Consider the following 21521-nt stretch of genomic DNA (forward strand, 5'->3'; position numbering starts at 1 on the left):
CAGCATTCTGAAGCGATACGCCATTCCATCTGGTTTGGGCTTAGTGGGACTCATTTGTTTTTCAACAAGACAATGACCCAACACACCCCCAGGCTGTGTAAGGCCTATTTGACCAAGAAGGAGAGTGATGGAGTGCTGCATCAGATGACCTGGCCTCCACAATCACCAGACCGTAACTCAATTGAGTTGGTTTAGGATGAGTTGGATTGCAGAGTGAAGGTAAAGCAGCCAACAATTGCTCAGCATGTGTGTGAACTTCAAGATTGTTGGAAAAACATTCCTGGTGAAGCTGGCTGAGAGAATGCCAAGCTGTCATGGCAAGGGGTGGCTACTTTGAAGAATCTAAAATACAAGCTATTTTGATTTAACACTTTTTTTTGGTTACTACATGATTCCATATGTGTTATTCCATAGTTTTGATGTTTTCACTTATTATTCAATGTAGAAAAGAGTAAAAATAAATTAAAACCCTTGAATGAGTAGGTGTGTCCAAACGTTTGACTGGTACTGTATATTACACCAACTGACTGGTTCTTCTGATGTTCACACAGGAGATCATGTTGAGACATTCTCTACATCCAGAGAGCAACAGCAGGAAGATCACAGAGCTAAGAGGTCTCACCACTGCCCACATTGTGAGGAGATTTTCCCAATTCTATCAAAGCTAAAAATACACCTAAAACTACATACAGGAGAGAATCTGCATTTCTGTACTGACTGTGGGAAGAATTTCACCACATCAAGGGCTATGATAGTTCACCAGAGAGTACACACAGGAGAGAAGCCTTTCTCCTGCTCTGACTGTAGGAAGAGTTTCTCTCAATCGAGCCACCTAAAACAACATGAACGTATACACACAGGAGAGAAGCCTTACTCCTGCTCGGTCTGTGGAAATAGTTTCTCTGGACAGGGACATCTAAAACAACATGAACGTATACACACAGGAGAGAAGCCTTACTCCTGCTCTGACTGTTGGAAGAGTTTCTCTCACTCGAGCCACCTAAAACAACATGAACGTATACACACAGGAGAGAAGCCTTACTCCTGCTCTGACTGTGGAAAATGCTTCACACAATCGTCTCAGCTGAAAGTTCACCAGAGAACACACACAGGAGAGAAGCCTTACTCCTGCTCTGACTGTGGAAATCGTTTCTCTCACCTGGGCCACTTTAAAACACATGAACGTATACACACAGGAGAGAAGCCATACTCCTGCTCTGACTGTGGAAAATGCTTCACAACATCAACTGAGCTAAAAGTTCACCAGAGAACACACACAGGAGAGAAGCCTTGCTCCTGTTCTGACTGTGGAAAATGCTTCACAACATCAACTGAGCTAAAAGTTCACCAGAGAACACACACAGGAGAGAAGCCTTACTTCTGCTCTGACTGTAGGGCGAGTTTCTCTCAATCCAGCCACCTAAAACGACATGAACGTATACACACAGGAGAGAAGCCTTACTACTGCTCTGACTGTGGAAAATGTTTTAAATCATCAGCTGAGCTAAACGGTCATCAGAGAACACACACACGAGAGAAGCCTTTCTTCTGCTCTTACTGTGGCAAGAACTTCTCCCGATTGGCCAATGTAAAAACACACCAACGGCTACACACTTGAGAGAAGCCTCATCAGTTCTCTCACACCAGCTAAGATTTGTCACTCCACTTAATTCTCATCTCATAAAATAATTGGCAACGTTGAATTGGATCAAATGAAGAAAGTGTAGAACACTATTGTAATCATATTGTTTCTCACTGTGAGAGAACAATGCAGAGGAAAAGGAGCATTTCAGAATGTTAGCCTCTCTTTACTGATCAGTGTGCATCTTGTCAGTTTTGCTGTGTTTTTTTTTTTTTAGCCCACCTCCATAGAGACACATACCAGCTCTACTGGTAGTACTGGTACTACCAGCAGTACTGCACCTGTTGACTGCACAAGTTGTTCTGCTTCCACAAACACATCCAATGCTAGCATCAGTAATTCTACGTTTGTTGTTAGCCCAGCTAGCATGGACACTGGCAGTTGTGATTCTGATGCAGCCTGCAGAGCTTCTGCCCCTTTACCCAGGAAAGCACTGAACAACAGACGGATGTTGGACCATCGAAGAGGTGCAAATATGGTGAGAACTACATTGATTTGGGGTTCACTTATAATGGGAATAGTGCCTTTCCTCAGCCACAGTGTGTTATATCTCACAACTCAATGAAAAATCCACTCTTAACCACTCTTAACTAGAAACAAAACATGCCAATTTGAAAATAAGCCACAGGAGTTTTTTGAGCGAGAGTTGAGACTACTTTCGAGTAGTAAGACATGTATAAAAGCTGCAGATACCATTAATAAGAAGGGGCTAAAGGCGTCTTGGTGAGTTACCAAGTGGCTAGGACAGGCAAGCTCCATACTATTATGGAGGACTTAATTCTTCCTGCTTCCGTTGATATGGCTGGGGGAAAATGTTTTTAAAAATTATTCCATTTCATGATGCATCAGTGACATGGCAGATGTTTTGAAACAATTACTGCTTCGCATACAAGCCAGTGAATTCAGTGGGATGAGTCAACAGACGTGGCGGGCCTGGCACAGCTCCTGGTATATGTCCGTTATGTTTTTGGGGGGTCAATTAAGGAAGACATCCTCTTCTACAAACCACTGGAAACCAGGACAACAGGATATCTTTTTAAAGTACTGGACAGCTTTGTGACATCAAATGGACTTAGGTGGTCAAGATGTGTTGGTATCTGTACTGATGGCGCAAATGCCATGACAGGGAGACATAGTGGAGTGGTAACGCGCGTGCAAGCACTTACTCCCGATGCTACTTGGGTTCACTGCAGCATCCACCGAGAGGCTCTTGCTGGCAAGGGAATGCCTGACCGCTTAAAATACGTTTTGGGGACTACAGTGAAAATGGTTGACTTTGATAACATGGACAACACACAGGTCTTTCATCATTGTATGATTTATTTTGTGTGCAAATGAACTCAAACTTATGGTCAATGTCACATGTGATCTAGCAAAGCACTTGAGTGAGTTTTGGTGTGCAAATACGCAGGTACTTTCCTGAAACGGATGACACAAACTAGATTCGTTATCCCTTTCATGCCCTGCCTCCAGTCCACTTACCGATATCTGAACAAGAGAGCCTCATCAAAATTGCAACATGCGGTTCTGTGAAAATGTAATTTAATCAGAAGCTAATGCCAGATTTCTGGATTGGGCTGTGCTCATGAGTATCCTGCCTTGGCAAATTGCGCTGTTAAGACACTGATGCCCTTTGGAACCACATACCTATGTGAGAGTGGATTCTCGGCCCTCAATAGCATGAAAACTAAATACAGGCACAGACTGTGTGGAAAAGGATTTAAGACAACTCTGCAATGTTGGGTTGTATTGGAGAGAGTATGTGAATCCTTTCAAGCAAACCCTTCTCATTAACCTGCGGTGAGTCTTTCACAATTTTCAATGAGCAAGGAAGGTTTAATATGTAAAATGGCTAAATAAAGAGAAATTTATTATTATTATTATTATTATTATTATTATTTGTGCCCTGGTCCTATAAGAGCTCTCACTTCCCACGAGCCTGGTTGTGACAAACTCACACTCATTCTTATGTTTAATAAATGTATTGTATAGTGTGTGTGTGTGTGTGTGTGAGAAAGGCTTACAATATTTGAGAGCGCTCTGACCCTGTTGCTAGAGGGGGTACGCAGCTGGAGGTTGAATGTTTGAAGGGGTACGGGACTATAAACGGTTTGGGAACCACTGGTCTAGATCATCCCAGTTCCTGCTGTGTCATGCTGATGGGAAGACTAGGCTATGGAGAAAACCATGAGTACATGCATCCATGCCGTGTGTCAGCATTGCAGGCTGGTGGTGATGGTGTGGGGTGTGTTTTCAGGGCACACATTGGGACCCTTGTGGAGCAACGTTTTAATGCCACAGGATATCTAAACATCATTGCCAATCAGGTGCATCCCTTCATGGCAGCATTGTATCCAGCTGCAAATGAATGTTTTCTGCAGGATTATGCCCCAAGGCTTGTCCAGGAATGGTTCCTTGGGAACCATGACAGGGAATTCAGTTTACTGCAGTGGCCTGTCGAGTCACCAGATCTCAATCCAATTGTGCATCTGTGGGAGGAGATGGAACGAGCTATTCAGAGTAGACGTCCACTCCCAGCCAACCCGACACAACTGTGGGAAGCATTGGAGTCATCATGGCCCAGCAGCCCTGTGGGTTTCTTTCCACACCATGTGGAGTCCATGTCCTGACGAATTGAGGCTGTTCTGAGGACAAAGGGGATTGCAACTCAATATTAGGATGGTGTTCCTAAGTCCCCTGGACTTTTTCCACATTTTGTTACAAAAATTCCTCAATCTACACACAATAGCGCATAATGACAAATTGAAAACAGTTTTTTAGATTTTTTTTCTGGTAAATAATAAATAAGTATTCATACCGTTTTTACTATGGAGACTCAATTATACTCCGGTACATCCTGTTTCCATTAAGTATCCTTGTGATGTTTCAATAACTTGATTGGAGTCCACTTGGTAAATTCAATTCAAACAGGCACCCACCTGTCTATATAAGGTCCTACAGTTGACAGTGCATGTCAGAGCATAGTGAAGCATGGTGGTGACAGCATCATGCTGTGGGTATGTTTTTTAACGGCAGGAACTGGGAGACTAGTCAGGATCGAGGGGGAAGTTGAACGGAGAGCAAAGTACAGAGAGATCCTTGATGAAAACCTGCTCCAGATTGCTCAGGACCTCACACTGGTCCACCTTCCAACAGGACAATGACCCTAAGCACACAGCTAAGACAATGTTTGCAAAACTGTTTTTGCTTTGTAATTTTGGGGTGTTGTATGGAGATTGATGAGGGAAAAATGTAACGTAACAAAAGGTGGAAAAAGTCAAGGGGTTTCAATACTTTTTGAATGCACTGTATCAGATAAATATATATATTTTTTAACCTTTATTTAACCAGGCAAGTCAGTTAAGAACAAATTCTTATTTTCAATGACGGCCTAGGAACAGTGGGTTAACTGCCTGTTCAGGGGCATAACGACAGATTTGTACCTTGTCAGCTCAGGGGTTTGAACTTGCAACCAATGTGATGTTCAGTTTTCAGCATTAGTTTCGGTGGATTATTTTTATATTACCAAACACGTTTTGTTTAATGATAAACAGGCTATGAATTGACTAGTTAAAATTGAGTATTAAATTGTCTTTTAATGCTAGATTCATTGTTTTAGAGATTGATTAATATATTTTAATAACTGTTGAATTTAATTGATATAATATTTGTACATTAATTTGTTCTGGGCAACATCTTCTCTTGTGTATAGTTTTAAATAAAACAAACTGTTTTAAATTATATGGTGTCTATATATGAACCAAATTTGATCCCATTCACATTCTCACAAACAAATGGCCCACACTGTGTATATATAATTGTTGACGTCCGATGGTCATTCTTATGGTGGGTTGCAAGATGCAGGATCCTTCCAAGTTGAACCCACCAGAGGGGGACTGTCATGTCGGTCCTGTGAGGATCAGGTTACAGTGGATCCCGGTTCTACAGAGAGATCTCTCCCTCCCTCCCGAAGAGGGGGAGAAGTATAGAGGGATTGATGGGGGGTTTATGACCTCACGCCCATCATCAGCCCAACTAAATTACTGGAATGCAACAGCCCAACTCCATTCTGTTCTCTAATGTGTGAGACTGGAATGTCTGTGTGCCTTAGGAAGAGTTTACAGCCCAAAACTACACAACATCAAATAAATGGACATGTATATTTGATGAGCCAAATGGTGGAAACAACGATGGATGGAATATGAAAATGAATGTCTATTCTATGATGTTCTTAAGTTTAGTTGAGGATGTTATAATGAAAACATTAACTTGAAGAGTTTTCATACTGTATATGTGATGTTTACATTCTTTGTGTAGAGAATATGCAGATGAAAGAGGATGTTATGGTGATAAGACTGATTTTAGTTGTCTAAACGAGATCATAGAGAATCCTAATACCTTGTAACTAGCTACGCCCCAGGGAACCCAGAGAGTGTGTCATAAAGATGGAAATGCCCCTTTCTACTCCAGGATATAAAACACGAGTAAGAATTTACATATCAGACTAAGTTGACCACGCGCTGCAGCTGAGGTCTACTGCTAGTCGTGACCCCGAAACGCAACACGAGGTTGAAGACAAAGTAAATCTCTGAACAATCGAGTTTATGGTGGAGTAATTCTAAGTACTGTATCTAGGAAGTTGAATTTGAGCTATTTTCAAGTCACCGGTTGTCTACACGGTCCTCTTACCCACGCCGGGAGCATCGACACGCCTGATTAGCCTCCTCAGAAGCTGGAAACTGACAACTAAGAGAAAGGACATTGTGACATAGTTTGGAAAATCAGAGACTTACACCTGAAGACGAATGAACAAGGCGTTGGCCAAACTTTTCCCACTAAGCGGAACTCGACCCACAAAGAGACACCCAACAGAGACTTTCAACACATAAATACATGCATTACACTTTTTTAATCGTAACAGGGGCAGTTCAGGGCAAGGTGTTAGGGCTGAAACTAAGCATAGTTTACAAATGTATCCAAGTGTTGAATTTCTCTCTTTCTCTCTGTGTGTGAAGCTCCATCTTGCATTGGTCCACTAGGGACCTGTTTCCATTTTATGAAGTTTTAACCAATAACCTAGACTGTTTGTGTATATTTATTTTATGTTATCATATAACTGGTTAGTAAATAAATAATAATCTAAATTTGTGTGGTACGGAATAATTAGTGAGACCCGGGTTTGTGCAGATTTACTAATTATGCGACATTCAGAATGCGACTGAGGAAATGAATTAATTGATGACTGCTATGAAATCTATGTAATCTTTGAGTTAATTTGCGAAACGGTTACTCATTAAACGAGCTTTTCCCGTGGTGCTCCAGGTTACTGAGTTAATTGTTACAGAATTAATTTAATCACGTAATAATAAACAGCTAATTATTCGATAAATAGCATGTCATCACATTAACAATAACGTTGCGACATATTGATGCCCCCGTGCGAGGAATCTAAAATAAAACTAGGCCTCACTGTTGAATTCAGTCCATAGGAATTGTGTAGCAAGTTACTCATACACCAATCATGATTATTGTTGAGAGTGGCGTGTTTGTGGTTTTTCTTTTTCACCCAGATACTAGTGTAGCGAGATTGACTCGTGTTGTATATCTGACACACATCAGTATGTAGGGGATTTACTGAATGCTATGAGCTGGGGCATATGTACCAGATGATGCAGGCATTCTGAGAAAAATACTAGTTGGGCCCAATGTATTGTTATTTCTGCCTATTGCGTTCAGAAGCGAGTAGACTTGGTCATAATTAATTTCTCGAGCATGGACACAGGGCCGTTTTAAAATTTGGGTAGATATTGGCTTGACCAAGTTAGTAATTATCTCTGTCTCGTGTTTTCATTGGTGTGAGTCAACCAACCGTGTGTTTGTGTTTTCCTCACGTTCCGGTTAATCGCAAAAAATATTGCTGAAAGGTTGAACGTGAGACGTCACTTAGTAAACCCGTTCTCTTGTTGGAGCGGAGTCTGACTTTCCAGCACAAGTGAAGCTAAGCATTGCACCAAATGCTAAGCTAACAAGGGGGAGCAGCCGTTTTTTGTTTCCCCCTTTGTTCAAAGTGAAATCCCGTGCCGTGCGGGAATCCCATGTGATTTCAGCTTGTGCTATCAGTGACCTCTGGTGGTGAAGAATCGCCAGTAATTGTTTTAAATATCTCCGGTTACACGGCATGATATGATTTTCAACTTTCCACATAAACTTAGATTAACCTCTTGAAACTAGGGGGCGCTATTTTCATTTTTGGAAAAAATAACGTTCCCAAAGTAAACGGGCTATTTTGTCAGGACAAGATGCTAGAATATGCATATAATTGACAGCTTAGGATAGAAAACACTCTAAAGTTTCCAAAACTGTAAAAATATTGTCTGTGCGTATAACAGAACTGATAGTGCAGGCGAAAGCCTGAGAAAAATCCAATCAGGAAGGGACTCTTATTTCGAAAGCTCTGCGTTCCTATGCGTCCCTATTGAGCAGTGAATGAGATATCAACCAGATTCTCTTTTCTATGGCTTCCCTACTGTGTCTAGTGTCACAATACATAGTTTCGGGCTTTTATTTTGAAAAATGAGCCTGGACCACAACATTGCGTCAATGGTCAGCTGGAGGCTCTCAGAGTGTTTTGTGCGTAAAAGACAAATGCGGCCATTGTTTCTCCCTTTCCTACTAAGAAGCCACCTGTCCCGGTTGATATGTTATCGAATAGATATTTGAAAAACACCTTGAGAATTGATTTTAAAAAACATTTGCCATGTTTCTGTCGATATTATGGATCTAATTTGGAATATTTTTTGGCGTTGTCGTGATCGCAGTTTCCGGTGGATTTCGGAGGTGTTTCGGCTATAAAAATCATCTTTATGGGACAAAATGAACATTTGCTGTCTAACTGGGAGTCTCGTGAGTGAAAACATCCGAAGCTCATCAAAGGTAAATGATTTAATTTGATTGCTTTTCTGATTTTCCTGACCAAGCTGCCTGCTGCTAGCTAGGCATAATGCTATGCTAGGCTATCGATAAACTTACACAAATGCTTGTCTTGCTTTGGCTGTAAAGCATAATTTCAAAATCTGAGATGACAGGGTGATTAACAAAAGGCTAAGCTGTGTTTCAATATATTTCACTTGTAATTTTATGAATATTTTCTAGTAATATTTTTTGTCCACTAATTATGCTAATTAGTGTCAGTTGATGACAATTCTCCCGGATCCATACAAAGCTGACTACAATTTCAGTTTTGTCCTCCAGAAAAGAAAGAACAAATATTACAACAAATGCAATGGTTAAACTCAAATATATTGATTAATAAAATAACATTCTTCACGGATTAAAAAAAAGTATAATATTTATTAATGATATTATGAATAGAAATGGAGGTGTTGTGTCATATGCTGTTGTTGAAAAAAAATATATATATATATATATCTCTTCTCAATCCAAATTTACAACCAACTGATTGCAGCACTACCACACAAATGGAGGGGGCAGGTGGAAAAGGGAACTTGTTTGCCTGCCATATATTAAAGATACAAATTGGCTGAAAGGAATTGGTATAAATAGAAAAATATACCAGTTTCATCTGAGGACAAAAATGTTGACATACAGGTTGCAAAATAAATGTGAGGAAATTGTCGATGTACCAATTCCATGTCACATGGTTTATGAACTGGTACAAAAAACTACACTTGACTCAACACTTAGTTTTTCAATTTAAATTATTATATAAAAGTCTTGTCACCAACAGAATGCTATATATATGGGGCATACAACAATCTCAGCTCTGTACATTTTGTTGCGAAGAGACAGAATCAATCGATCACTTAGTTGGGTATTGCCCCTATGTAGCTTGTTCCTGGTCACAGGTTCAGGAAGGGTTAAAACATCACAACATGCACTTAAAATGAACCTTACAAATAGCAGTGTTGGGTGATCTGGAAAGACAATCAATAAATAATACAACACTCGTAGGAAAGGTTTTCATCTTTAGCTCACAATCTGTGGATAATATACGATTAGAAAGATTCAAACATTTTGTAAAACATCACAGCACAATTTAAAAATATACAGCACATGTAAACCAAACAAGGGCAGTCTATGGTGTTAGGTGGGATGGGCTGAGAGTGGCTGAGGGTTGGGATTAAAGACTTTGTTTGGTAATGTATTGTTGTTATATATAAAAATACCATCTATGTAAAAATGTATTGGTAAAATGTATGTATAGGTTGCAAAAAAGGTGTACAAAAAAGAGGACAAATAGGGGTTTAAAAATAAAGAATGATGGAAATTACTTGAATATGGCTTATTGAGAGGTCAATAAGAAAACATTGCAATGAAACATTGTTTCTATTCAAATCAATTCTAGCCATAGCTCTAGTTTTCCTCATCTTCAGGTTCACCCTCTCCAACTGAACAGGACATCAGTAGGTTTAGTCGGCGCACACAAATATGCAGCCTCGCCTCCTGAAGTGCATTTTCTTAGAATATAACTTTGCACTGTTTGTCTCCATTTATGGTCTTGGTATAACCTAGGCCTACACTATAGTCTATCGATCATGTTGGAAGAGAGAAGAAACCTCTGGGAGGAGGGCCGGAGAGAAGAAACCTCTGGGAGGAGGGCCGGAGGGATCCACCCCAACGACACTAACCACAGTCCTATTTCCCACAGTTCTCTGCTCATGCTGCTCTGGACTCAGGCAGGGCCATGACAATACCAGTAAAAAGAACAGACCTAGGTCCTCCGAGAAATAAACAATCAGTCTATCTTAGAGGTGGTGAGTGGTGACACCGCCTAGTTGGAAGGCATAAACATGTCATTGTGTGACTTGTATGTTGTATTTGCAGCTGACGTATCTAGTAGGTTGAATGAATCTGGTGTGTGCTTTTACTAGTTGTCCATCTGAGTTTCTACTCTGTTCGTTCAGAACTTAACAATCCTTTTATTGAGACCACACTTGATATTGCGGACCCAGCAGAGAATCAGGGAGGAGGGGCATCATGAGATATAATAAGCAACTAATTCTCAAACCCTGAGCAATGTGACATTTGATTGATTGCAAATTACATGACACTCCCTGAACTAAATTGAAAAAAAAATACTAAACCCTCCCCTTGACTGAAATCTAAAAAGCATGACACTCCCTCATTTCCCTCCGGGTAACAATTGTGTAAATTTCACCTTTCCCTAAACGACTTTTGTTTAATGATATACATATGTTGAAACTACTACATATGTTTACTACATTGTATTTTAAAGCTAGATGTATTATTTTCATTCTTGATGAAGAATGTGTTTGGATAACTGCATGGAACTTGATTGATCCGCTAATGAAAAATAAATATTGTACATTCTACTGCTCAGCCTATGGGTTATATATACAGAACATGTGTTTGTTTAATTGATAGCATGCTAAATCATTTAAATGTCTATGTATCTACTCAATACATGTCACTACACCTCTACATTCCAATTAGCTAGCCCCCAGTATGCTCTACAATGCATACAAATAATGTTTTGCAGTATAAAGGACATTTTTCATATTTAAATAAATGTGAAATACAACTAATGTAAAACATTGTGTGTGTGTGTTTTCTATGGTGCCAAAGTCCAGGGACAATATTACTACCATAATTCAAGTATGATCCACTTACTATTGGAGAATGGAACCAGAGAGGAAGCTTGTGTTACCCTTTCCATGCCTCGTTATTCAGAGTGGAAGAGCTGGGAACTCACCTGTGATGGCCCACATCTACCACAACATTTCCTACTGTGTTAGTCAACACCACAGCATTTTAGGAAGCCATTGTTCAAAATATGTTCATACACACAGTAACAATGGAACTATTTCAGACGTCTATTTAGGACTGGGATCCTTTCCAGAGTTGACAGGTTGGCAGTGAGTACAAACTCAGCCTGCCTCTCTCCTTCCACACAGAGTACAAACCTACAGTCACTGGGTCCTGATTGTGACAGTGGATCCCAATTTGCACTGCAGGATCAAAAGTTGGTATCAGTGAAACTGGAAGACTGCAGTCAAACACTGGAGCTGAATGTCAAAATTAAAGATGAAGAGGAGGAGAACATTGGGAAATATTTTTTTCATGGTAAAACCAGGTTCTAGATATAAATGCTATTCATAAATTAAACCTCCATAAGTTATGATCCAGTCTATTGCTATGTTGAATTATGACATTACACATCCATGAAGAACTTCCGACTGCACTAATGTAGTTATGAAAGTTCAATCAGTAAGGCTGGTCTGAATGGATCGTCACTTCATTCATCTAGTAAACTCTATGGTGCAGACATGGTTTAAAATAGTCTCAGACTTCCCCTAGTCTAGATTTTGAGTCAGGATGATTTAATCCAGATCTAAGCAATGGGGAACCATGAGGGCCTTCAGAGAAGGCTAAGGCTTGATAAAAATGTATATATTTTTTAAAATAAAAATTCGTTTTAATTTGTATTTCATCGTTACAATTCTTTTAATTTGTATTTCGTCTTTAACAATAATTGTAATCATTTTCTGATTTCATCTCTTCAGATGTTGTTGGAAAGAGAAGGGTTAACACTGGAGAGAAAAAAAATCCAATCAGGATTTTCTTTGGTGGTCTCTGGGTAGAAATATCTAGCTAGCTCAGCCAGCCATTGGCTAGAGTCATGGGTAACAGCATATATACAGTGCCTTGCGAAAGTATTCGGCCCCCTTGAACTTTGCGACCTTTTGCCACATTTCAGGCTTCAAACATAAAGATATAAAACTGTATTTTTTTGTGAAGAATCAACAACAAGTGGGACACAATTATGAAGTGGAACGACATTTATTGGATATTTCAAACTTTTTTAATAAATCAAAAACTGAAAAATTGGGCGTGCAAAATTATTCAGCCCCCTTAAGTTAATACTTTGTAGCGCCACCTTTTGCTGTGATTACAGCTGTAAGTCGCTTGGGGTATGTCTCTATCAGTTGTGCACATCGAGAGACTGACATTTTTTCCCATTCCTCCTTGCAAAACAGCTCGAGCTCAGTGAGGTTGGATGGAGAGCATTTGTGAACAGCAGTTTTCAGTTCTTTCCACAGATTCTCGATTGGATTCAGGTCTGGACTTTGACTTGGCCATTCTAACACCTGGATATGTTTATTTTTGAACCATTCCATTGTAGATTTTGCTTTATGTTTTGGATCATTGTCTTGTTGGAAGACAAATCTCTGTAACAGTCTCAGGTCTTTTGCAGACTCCATCAGGTTTTCTTCCAGAATGGTCCTGTATTTGGCTCCATCCATCTTCCCATCAATTTTAACCATCTTCCCTGTCCCTGCTGAAGAAAAGCAGGCCCAAACCATGATGCTGCCACCACCATGTTTGACAGTGGGGATGGTGTGTTCAGGGTGATGAGCTGTGTTGCTTTTACGCCAAAGATAACATTTTGCATTGTTGCCAAAAAGTTCAATTTTGGTTTCATCTGACCAGAGCACCTTCTTCCACATGTTTGGTGTGTCTCCCTGGTGGCTTGTGGCAAACTTTAAACATCACTTTTTATGGATATCTTTAAGAAATGTCTTTCTTCTTGCCACTCTTCCATAAAGGCCAGATTTGTGCAATATACGACTGATTGTTGTCCTATGGACAGAGTCTCCCACCTCAGCTGTAGATCTCTGCAGTTCATCAAGTGATCATGGGCCTCTTGGCTGCATCTCTGATCAGTCTTCTCCTTGTATGAGCTGAAAGTTTAGAGGGACGGCCAGGTCTTGGTAGATTTGCAGTGGTCTGATACTCGTTCCATTTCAATATTATCGCTTGCACAGTGCTCCTTGGGATGTTTAAGGCTTGGGAAATCTTTTTGTATCCAAATCCGGCTTTAAACTTCTTCACAACAGTATCTCGGACCTGCCTGGTGTGTTCCTTGTTCTTCATGATGCTCTCTGCGCTTTTAACGGACCTCTGAGACTATCACAGTGCAGGTGCATTTATATGGAGACTTGATTACACACAGGTGGATTGTATTTATCATCATTAGTCATTTAGGTCAACATTGGATCATTCAGAGATCCTCACTGAACTTCTGTAGAGAGTTTGCTGCACTGAAAGTAAAGGGGCTGAAAAATTTTGCACGCCCAATTTTTCAGTTTTTGATTAGTTAAAAAAGTTTGAAATATCCAATAAATGTCGTTCCACTTCATGATTGTGTCCCACTTGTTGTTGATTCTTCACAAAAAAATACAGTTTTATATCTTTATGTTTGAAGCCTGAAATGTGGCAAAAGGTCGGCAAAGTTCAAGGGGGCCGAATACTTTCGCAAGGCACTGTAGAGTGTGTCTGAAAGTGGGCCTGTTGACAGAAGTGGGAGGATCAACAGAAGTGAGTCTATGGAAAGTGAATCAGCTAATTGAGAAGATTTGTTGCCACTCAAGACCGTTTTGTGTGGCTGATATGATTGTTGAACAACCAGTTGATTGTTTGACGACTGTAGCATTTTATCTAAGCAAAACACTAACCCCTTTCCTAACCTTAACCTCATTATCCTAACCTGCTATGTTAGTTATCCCAACCTGCTAGGTTAGTTCTCTTAACCTGCTATGTAAACATTACGCTGACCAGCATGCACCTGGGCATGGCTGGTCTGACCAATAATGGAGTGCTGATGTTAAACTTCCACCTTTCCAGACACAAGTCTCTCACCGTTGCCGCTTGTTATAGACCCCCTTCAGCCCCCAGCTGTGCCCTGGACACCATATGTGAATTGAATGCCCCTCATCTATCTTCAGAGTTCGTACTGTTAGGTGACCTAAACTGGGACATGCTTAACACCCCCGCCATCCTACAATCTAAGATAGATGCCCTCAATCTCACACAAATGATCAAGGAACCTACCAGGTGCAACCCTAAATCCAAAACCATGGGCACTCTCTCATGTATCATCCTGACCAATTTGCCCTCTAAATACACCTCTGCTGTCTTCAACCTGGGTCTCAGCGATCATTTCCTCATTGCCTGCGTGCGTAATGGGTCCGCTGTCAAACGACCACCTCTCATCACTGTCAAACGCTCCCTAAAACCCTTCAGCGAGCAGGCCTTTCTAATCGACCTGGCCCGGGTATCCTGGAAGGATATTGACCTCATCCCGTCAGTAGAGGATGCCTGGTTGCTCTTTGAATGTGCTTTCCTCTCCGTCTTAAATAAGCATGCGCCATTCAAAAAATGTAGAACTAAGAACAGATATTGCCCTTGGTTCACCCCAGACTTGATTGCCCTTGACCAGCACATAAACATCCTGTGGTGTTCTGCATTAGCATTGAATAGCCACCCCGATATGCAACTTTTCAGGGATGTCAGGAACCAATATACAGGAGTCAGATTAGGCTACAGGTAAAACAAATGTAAAAAAAACCTGGCTGTTGTTGACAAGCATATTCAGTTAATATTCATATTATTCATATTTATTTCAGTGATTGAAATGATGAGCCCATCCCTCAGTAGCCTATTCCAGCAGGCTATTGGGAAACAAGCACTTCTTATTGAGGATTTGCCTCGCTTTCATGTTGAATAAATTAGTCTGGAAATTTGAAGTAAGCAAGCTGCTAAATCGTTCACTTTACATCTTGCCTACATCTTGTCTAGGCTACTGTAGACAATCTGAAATGATATGTAGGTCTATCTGCCTTTATCCAAGCAAACTATGGCAAAATGTAATTAGAAACATAAACCCAGCTTTTAGTCTGTTGCCTATGTCTATTGAAATGACAAGTCAGTTTCGCAAATGGGTCATTTATAACGGCTGTAGTTGTACAATCTGGCACATAATAACTGCACAATTTCCATAAATTTGCCTAACATTCGTTTTTTTAATGTTCATCCAAATGTTTCTTGCTCAGAGATTTCGAAATCCAGCTTTCATCACTCAAACTCTCCTGTCGGATTTATCTATAGCTATGCACATGCGCAAAGGCAATTTATTTACAAAAATAAACCTGATTCAAGCCCTGAATGCTGATTGGCTGAACGCCGTAGTATATCAGACCATACACCAGGGGTATGACAAAACATTCATTTTTACTGTTCTAATTACGTTGGTAACCCGTTTATAATAGCAATAAGACACCCTTGGGGTTTGTGGTATATGGCCAGGCACTCCGCGTTGGCTTAGAACAGCCCTTAGCCGTGGTATGTTGCCCATATACCATACCCCCTTGTGCCTCGTTGCTTAATCAAGTCGACATTCATTGATAGAAAAGTATCTGGTGAGTTTAATAAAGGTGTTATGTAAAGGTCGTATAATACGTGTTATATCTGGAGTTTCCTCGGACAATGAGGTTAATCTTCTTAAGCAGAATATTCCTGGAGTGTTTGGATGACTAAACCGTGTGTTGATGGAAAGCAGGAAAGTCAATCGGTTTTACTGACGTTGGACGAAGAGTACCAACCTACTTATCTTTTTGGTATTTATTAGGATCCCCCATTAGCCGCTGCAAAAGCATCAGATTTGTTCACTTCTTTCATTAACTTCTCAAACCTCGGCTTGGTCTGATTTCAAGCCTTCTCGCAAGTCTCGCGTTGTTGCGTCTCTTGGTTAGGAACTCTATGGCTGTAGTGGGAACAGGAAGTTCCGGCCAGGGCCGCATCTTTCTTCATAACAAAGAAAGTGGCAGAATTGTGCAGTAGAGACGATTACTTTTGTCTCCTTTTCAAATGGATTGATACAGGTATGCACGTTTAAATATAACGTTTAAACTTTGCAATATCGAAAGAACATGTCATAAAAAAAACGTTAAGGTATTATCACGTTTAGTTGAGGTTTTATTTTTGTGTCAAACTTGGTGAGTGAAGAACGGGATAAAAATAATGTACAATTCACATAACGTTAGCTAGTTAGAAACGTTGAGCTTGCCTGAGTGGATGTACATCATTTCGTCAAATTAATTGAATAAATAATACATTTATTTGAGATGTCGGAGTTTGTTTTACATGTCGTTATTGGTTTTGTGTCAAATGAGCTGGAAAAATGGCGAGCTGGGAAAATGGTGGTGCTCACTCTGTCTGCGTCAAAGAGAGACAATTTCACGGTTGCACTACTGTTTTGAAGCTGAATGTGATGATGATCAGTTTTCTACATATGTAGTAATATTCAGACACATTCAGTTTCCACCTTGATCTATAATTGTTACTGGTGTGAAGGGGAAATACAATCGGTCTTTGTATTAAATAATACATTGAAGAGAAGATTATTCGGGAGAATCAAATGTGTCACTAGGTGAATACAACAAGCGTTGAACTTAGGGAGGATCAATGCATATAGTTCAGGTAGCCTTTTGATGAATTGTTCAGCAGTGTTATGGCTTAGGGGTTAAAGCTGTTAAGGAGCCTTTTTTCACCTAGACTTGGCGCTCCGGTACCGCATGCCGTGAAAATGGTACATAGAGCTGCCTAAAACAAACTGCAACCTTGTACTAAATGGTTTTTGTCATTTATGTGAATTTGGGAAATCTACTATAGATTAAGTGCACTTACGTTGTGTAGCCTAATTTATAGTGTGTACTCGTCAAATGTGAATTAGTGTTTTGCTGTCAATGCTTAACTACCAGACCTGTTGAAATTAGATAAGTGAACAAGAAAATATATAATATTTCTTGAGAATAAAGAATGTACCTGAACTGCCAAGACAATAACTTTTGTGTCCGTGTCTCTTTATTACTACAGGCCGACTCAGATTAAGTCTGAGGCCGGTAACATCAACAGTGAGGACAAACCCAGGCTGCCTCTCTCCTTCCACACCTTTTAGTCCAAACCTAAAACCGACAGTCACTGGGTCCTAATTGTGATAGTGAGCCCAGTTTGCACTGCAGGATCCAGAGATGGCATCAGTGAAGTTGGAAGACTGCAGTCAAACACTGGAGCTGAATGTCAACATTAAAGATGAAGAGGAGGAGAAGATTGGGAAATCTGTTTCTCATGGTAAGAGCAGGTTCTATCTAACTAAGTTTGTTGTTCATTCCAACTTCCCACTGTGCATGAGAAGTTGCAGTAGAACTGTTTCATGATGAACTGTTTCATGATGAACTGTTTCATGATGAACTGTTTCATGATGAACTGTTTCAATGAGAAGGTAGATAGATGTCTGTCCTGTGTAGCTCAGTTGGTAGATCATGGTCCTCTCATCGCCAGGGTTGTGGGTTCGATTCCCATGAGGAACAGTATGAAAAAAGTATTGTACATTTGTAATACGAGATAAAGAACATTGTTTTCTTCATGACCTCATTCACATTATTATGTCGTTTATGGTAGTCCCCAGTTATCTGGTGTTTGTTACAAGAACACAACGAGAAGAGACCGGAGTCTTGTGAGTCACTCGCTGTCGTGCAGCATGCGCCAGGTGATCTAATTACAGTATGGAATTCACAACTAAATGTTTGCCAGCTAGATATCTTAAACCTATTAAGTTAAGTCTACAATGTGCTAAATGCTCTGCATTTGCCCATTTTGTTTGCTAATTTAGTAGCTAGTTAGCTACCTAGCTAAGTGGTTAGCTTCTTCTAAAATCAAGCATTTGGTAACAGCAGAGAATGCCCTCCTGGATCAAGAGCCCCGCAGGTTAATATTAATTTGGGGGTGCAGTAAACTCAGTCATGTTTTTGAGTTACCTGTATATTTGTATAGTTTGTCAGAAACTGTACAAAATGTTTGCAACGCGCTCATTAGCATTTCGTTTTCTCTATGAAGATTCCTTAGTACTTGTTAGTATTTTGATAGCATTCTGCTAAGTGACTTTTTAAACTGGTGTAGTCAACTTGTGCTCTAGGTAATAAATAAAGCACATCGCATTCATAAATTTGCCCATTTAGATAATTTTTCATTATGAAACTTACCGCTACTAGTTTCCCAAAACAGAGGTCTGAGCCAGTAACGTGTGTCAAACGGTGGCTATAAAATATATTTTGATTTAACACTTTTTTGGTTACTACATGATTCAATATGTGTTGTTTCATAGTTTTGATGTCTTCACTATTATTCTACAATGTAGAAAATATGAAAAATAAAGAAACCCTTGAATGACTAGGTGTTCTAAAACTTTTTACCGGTAGTGTATATCTGCAGAAATAAGACCGGTCCTGCTTGTGTTGCCTGTTTGTTTAATAGCCTACTGATTCCGTGAGCACAAAGCCTCACGCAACATGTCGGAAAAACAATTTTAAAAATTCAGCTGTTTTTTTAATATCTTTGCAATGCTGTAATGAAGGCTTAACCAAACGATTCAACAGACTTGGTTATGCTTATCATTTATTTAGTGTTGTTTACGTTGTTCCAAATAGTCAGAACTTTTTTCTTGTACTCAAACAGCACCTATTTGGAACACCCAATATGCACTCAGTGTTTGCTCCTCACCTTCTTTTTCTTGATCTCCAGTGTTTTCCACAACTAGTCACATTTATTACACACATCTGACTTTCCCTTTACCTACTGAGCAACCAGTAAACATTCACATTTACATTTACATTTAAGTCATTTAGCAGACGCTCTTATTTACAAATTGGTGCATTCACCTTATGACATCCAGTAGAATAGTCACTTTACAATAGTGCATCTAAATCTTAAAGGGGGGTGAGAAGGATTACTTATCCTATCCTAGGTATTCCTTAAAGAGGTGGGGTTTCAGGAGTCTCCGGAAGGTGGTGATTGACTCCGCTGTCCTGGCGTCTGAGGGAGTTTGTTCCACCATTGGGGGCCAGAGCAGCGAACAGTTTTGACTGGGCTGAGCGGGAACTGTACTTCCTCAGTGGTAGGGAGGCGAGCAGGCCAGAGGTGGATAGTGCCCTTGTTTGGGTGTAGGGCCTGATCAGAGCCTGGAGGTACTGAGGTGCCGTTCCCCTCACAGCTCCGTAGGCAAGCACCATGGTCTTGTAGCGGATGCGAGCTTCAACTGGAAGCCAGTGGAGAGAGCGGAGGAGCGGGGTGACGTGAGAGAACTTGGGAAGGTTGAACACCAGACGGGCTGCGGCGTTCTGGATGAGTTGTAGGGGTTTAATGGCACAGGCAGGGAGCCCAGCCAACAGCGAGTTGCAGTAGTCCAGACGGGAGATGACAAGTGCCTGGATTAGGACCTGCGCCGCTTCCTGTGTGAGGCAGGGTCGTACTCTGCGGATGTTGTAGAGCATGAAACAGGAACGGGCCACCGCCTTGATGTTAGTTGAGAACGACAGGGTGTTGTCCAGGATCCCGCCAAGGTTCTTAGCGCTCTGGGAGGAGGACACAATGGAGTTGTCAACCGTGATGGCGAGATCATGGAACGGGCAGTCCTTCCCCGGGAGGAAGAGCAGCTCCGTCTTGCCGAGGTTCAGCTTGAGGTGGTGATCCGTCATCCACACTGATATGACTGCCAGACATGCAGAGATGCGATTCGCCACCTGGTCATCAGAAGGGGAAAGGAGAAGATTAATTGTGTGTCGTCTGCATAGCAATGATAGGAGAGACCATGTGAGGTTATGACAGAGCCAAGTGACTTGGTGTATAGCGAGAATAGGAGAGGGCCTAGAACAGAGCCCTGGGGGACACCAGTGGTGAGCGCGTGGTGAGGAGACAGATTCTCGCCACGCCACCTGGTAGGGCGACCTGTCAGGTAGGACGCAATCCAAGCGTGGGCCGCGCCGGAGATGCCCAACTCTGAGAGGGTGGAGAGGAGGATCTGGTGGTTCACAGTATCGAAGGCAGCCGATAGGTCTAGAAGGATGAGAGCAGAGGAGAGAGAGTTAGCTTTAGCGGTGCGGAGCGCCTCCGTGATACAGAGAAGAGCAGTCTCAGTTGAATGACTAGTCTTGAAACCTGACTGATTTGGATCAAGAAGGTCATTCAGAGAGAGATAGCGGGAGAGCTGGCCAAGGACGGCACGTTCAAGAGTTTTGGAGAGAAAAGAAAGAAGGGATACTGGTCTGTAGTTGTTGACATCGGAGGGATTGAGTGTAGGTTTTTTCAGAAGGGGTGCAACTCTCGCTTTTGAGGACGGAAAGCGGTCAGGGATGAGTTGATGAGGGAGGTGAAAGGGAGAAGGTCTCCGGAAATGGTCTGGAGAAAAGGAGGGGATAGGGTCAAGCGGGCAGGTTGTTGGGCGGCCGGCCGTTAGATTTCATCTGGAGAGAGAGGGGAGAAAGAGGTCAGAGCACAGGGTAGGGCAGTGTGAGCAGAACCAGCGGTGCCGTTTGACTTAGCAAACGAGGATCGGATGTCGTCGACCTTCTTTTCAAAATGGTTGACGAAGTCATCTGCAGAGAGGGGGAGGGGGAGGGGGAGGAGGATTCAGGAGTGAGAAGGTGGCAAAGAGCTTCCTAGGGTTAGAGGCAGATGCTTGGAATTTAGAGTGGTAGAAAATGGCTTTAGCAGCAGAGACAGAGGAGGAAAATGTAGAGAGGAGGGAGTGAAAGGATGCCAGGTCCGCAGGAGGCGAGTTTTCCTCCATTTCCGCCAGCTGCCCGGAGCCCTGTTCTGTGAGCTCGCAATGAGTCGTCGAGCCATGGGGCGGGAGGGAGGACCGCGCCGGCCTGGAGGATAGGGGACATAGAGAGTCAAAGGATGCAGAAAGGGAGGAGAGGAGGGTTGAGGAGGCAGAATCAGGAGATAGGTTGGAGAAGGTATGAGCAGAGGGAAGAGATGATAGGATGGAAGAGGAGAGAGTAGCGGGGAGAGAGAGCGAAGGTTGGGACGGCGCGATACCATCCGAGTAGGGGCAGTGTGGGAGGTGTTAGATGAGAGCGAGAGGGAAAAGGATACAAGGTAGTGGTCGGAGACTTGGAGGGAGTTGCAATGAGGTTAGTGGAAGAACAGCATCTAGTAAAGATGAGGTCGAGCGTATTGCCTGCCTTGTGAGTAGGGGGAAGGTGAGAGGGTGAGGTCA

At 41.6% G+C, this 21521-nt stretch overlaps 1 protein-coding gene across 12 annotated transcripts in view; it reads left to right on the forward strand.

The window, feature by feature from the left end:
* LOC118370527 (zinc finger protein OZF-like) overlaps nt 1–21521 on the forward strand; it is a 60939-nt gene that overhangs the window by 27368 nt on the left and 12050 nt on the right. For 7 of the 12 annotated variants that reach the window (XM_052503557.1, XM_052503559.1, XM_052503570.1 and 4 more), the window contains exon 4: nt 17570–17593. In XM_052503557.1, the coding sequence (XP_052359517.1) occupies nt 17570–17593 (24 nt within the window). The other 5 variants (XM_052503569.1, XM_052503568.1, XM_052503567.1 and 2 more) reach the window with 5 other exon arrangements.

Source organism: Oncorhynchus keta, unplaced genomic scaffold (assembly GCF_023373465.1).
Source record: "Oncorhynchus keta strain PuntledgeMale-10-30-2019 unplaced genomic scaffold, Oket_V2 Un_contig_17463_pilon_pilon, whole genome shotgun sequence".
NCBI classification, from domain to species: domain Eukaryota; kingdom Metazoa; phylum Chordata; class Actinopteri; order Salmoniformes; family Salmonidae; genus Oncorhynchus; species Oncorhynchus keta.